The 2,098-nt window shown below is 53.9% G+C and overlaps 2 protein-coding genes across 2 annotated transcripts in view; both read left to right on the top strand.

Annotated features, from left to right (window-relative positions):
• The window catches only part of DQ04_15961010 (hypothetical protein), a gene marked incomplete at both ends in the record, with an annotated part of 317 nt that extends 139 nt beyond the window's left edge, over nt 1-178 (top strand). The window contains one exon of the mRNA XM_009317399.1: nt 1-178. This exon is cut by the window's left edge and continues 139 nt beyond it. Within this exon, the coding sequence (XP_009315674.1) occupies nt 1-178 (178 nt within the window).
• Nucleotides 179-834: 656 nt separating this feature from the next.
• On the top strand, nt 835-1,794 carry DQ04_15961000 (myosin heavy chain kinase A; the record flags this gene model as incomplete). The annotated part of the gene is made up of 1 exon (XM_009317398.1): nt 835-1,794. The coding sequence occupies one exon, from the start codon at nt 835-837 to the stop codon at nt 1,792-1,794; it is 960 nt and encodes a 319-aa protein (XP_009315673.1).
• Nucleotides 1,795-2,098: the final 304 nt, after the last annotated feature.

Raw genomic sequence — 2,098 nt, 5'->3', positions numbered from 1 at the left:
TTCTGCAACGGCGGTCACGAGTCGTACCGCGTCACACACAACCGTGATGTCGTTCCTCATGTTCCACCTTCATCATTTGGTTTTGTTCACATACCTCATGAAGTGTGGTACAACAACGATGGTAATACGAGCTACCGAAGCTGCAAGGATAAGAGTGGAGAAAACTGCTCATCTATAAACGTCAGCGAGGACCTTGAGTGTAGTAACAGCATCTATCCCATATCGATATCGGATCACCTCTTCTATCTGGGTATATGCACTTCTTGCTCATGTAGCGCTGAAGTGATGGCAGAAATACGATCCCTTCGTATTGAATTGCGGCTTGAGTTAATCCTGGCGTTTGATTACGTCTATCAACAGGAGCGGCGTCCAAACCACCTACGGGTAACAGTTAGCCTAGTGCATGGATTGCTTCGCAGAATTGCTGCGTATAAGGGGAAATAGAATGTTTGTCTTGTAGTTTTTCTTGTTAGTGAAGGTCCCTTTCCTGTTTTATAATATGCTTCCTTTTTTTCGCCGAGTGATGAGTATGTGTAGTGGACGTTGGTAGTGCTGGTGGTTGCCTGATGAGCGACTCTCCTGTGAGAACAGTGGTATTCTCTAGTTTTAAAAAAATCCCACAGTGTCCGCGAGTGCCTTGACGTACATATGTTTGAGCAGTCGCTTTTTCTCTTGTTTACGCTCAGCCATGAGGTATCACTATGCTGGTCTCTGTGGTTGGTCCCATTGTGCTTTCCCCCTTGACTGTTTATTGTTGCCTACCCTCCCACTACGGACGCTTGGCGGAGCATCGGGCCGCAGAGGTGCGAGGCTGCGCAAGGCTAAGAAGAGAAGATGCCGGCACCAGAGAGTCACCCGTGCATCTGCGGCGCGACGAAGTACATTTACAACTTGCGGCGGAAAGAGTGGGTCGCGACGAGCACCAACGTAAGGGTTCCGTCCCCCTTAAAGTGGTTTGGGAATGGCGGCATGCGTGTCGTGTACGAGGTGGAGGAGGTGGAGGAGGATGGCAGCAGCACCGCGTGCCTCGCGAAGCTCTTCAAGCGGAATATCACGGATGTAGTGGAGAAGGACTACTTCAGCGAGGGCGAGGCGCAGTGCATGTGCGAGGAGTTCGCCAACAACTTCAACAAGGCCCCCTTCAGCGGCATGGAAAGGACATGCGTCTCCTTCTTGCAGTGCCATGTGGTGCGCATCAGCAAGCGGAACATCCCGCCTGAGTACCAGAACAGCAGGCACGGCTTCTTCTCGTACAAAACAACCGACACGAGGGAGGTCTTGTTTGTGATGGAGCCAAAGCTCCGCGGCCACTTCACGAAGTATAATAGCAACTTTGGCGACACATACAAAGACGACCCGGCCTGCCGGACGTCATCGCAGATCCAGAAGCGGGCACACATGTTTCACATTGCTGAGGCTTTTTCGCACTTCACGCTCGTCGAGAGCGGCGGCTCGATGCTGCTGTGCGACCTTCAAGGCGTCAACGACCTCTTGACGGACCCGCAGATCCACACAGAGGACGGCAAGGGCATGGGGCTGGGCAACATGGGCCACGAGGGCATCGAGAAGTTTGTGCAGCGACACGAGTGCAATGAGATATGTCATGCACTCGGGATGAAGCCGCTGTTTGGCGTCCGGCCTCAGCTTGACCACGAGTCCCTCCGCAAGAACCTCTACGTGTGCCTCCGCGCCCAGCTGCAGGAGGACCAGGTGCCCCTACCAAAGCCGATCCAGGAGATGACGGAGGAGGAGCAGCTCGCGCACGCCATAAGGGTGTCTCAGGTGTCCTATTGAGATGAGCCATGCGTGTAAAGCAAGGCAGCGCAGCGCTGCATGGTGCCCGTTTGCCAGTAGGTAGAATGACGTGCGGCTCGGCGCGTTGTATGGCTGGCAGCGGCGAAAGAGTGCTAGGGTGGCGGGGGCCAATAATGACGCCCCTCCGCGCCGAGTTTTTTGCGAAACAGGCAGCGCCAGTGGTAAATCATTTAGTACCCCTTTTTTTTTGTGTTTGTGCTCTTGATCCCCTGCGGCTTCTTGCCCAATGGTGGTGTGAGTGCGCAGGTGGTCGGCATCGTTGCTTTCTTGAGTGTTGAATGCG

This window comes from Trypanosoma grayi (genome assembly GCF_000691245.1).
Source record: "Trypanosoma grayi strain ANR4 Tgr_1596_V1, whole genome shotgun sequence".
Lineage (NCBI taxonomy): Eukaryota > Euglenozoa > Kinetoplastea > Trypanosomatida > Trypanosomatidae > Trypanosoma > Trypanosoma grayi.
The sequence above is the reverse complement of the archived record's forward strand: the minus strand, read 5'-3'. Positions and strand labels throughout refer to the sequence as shown.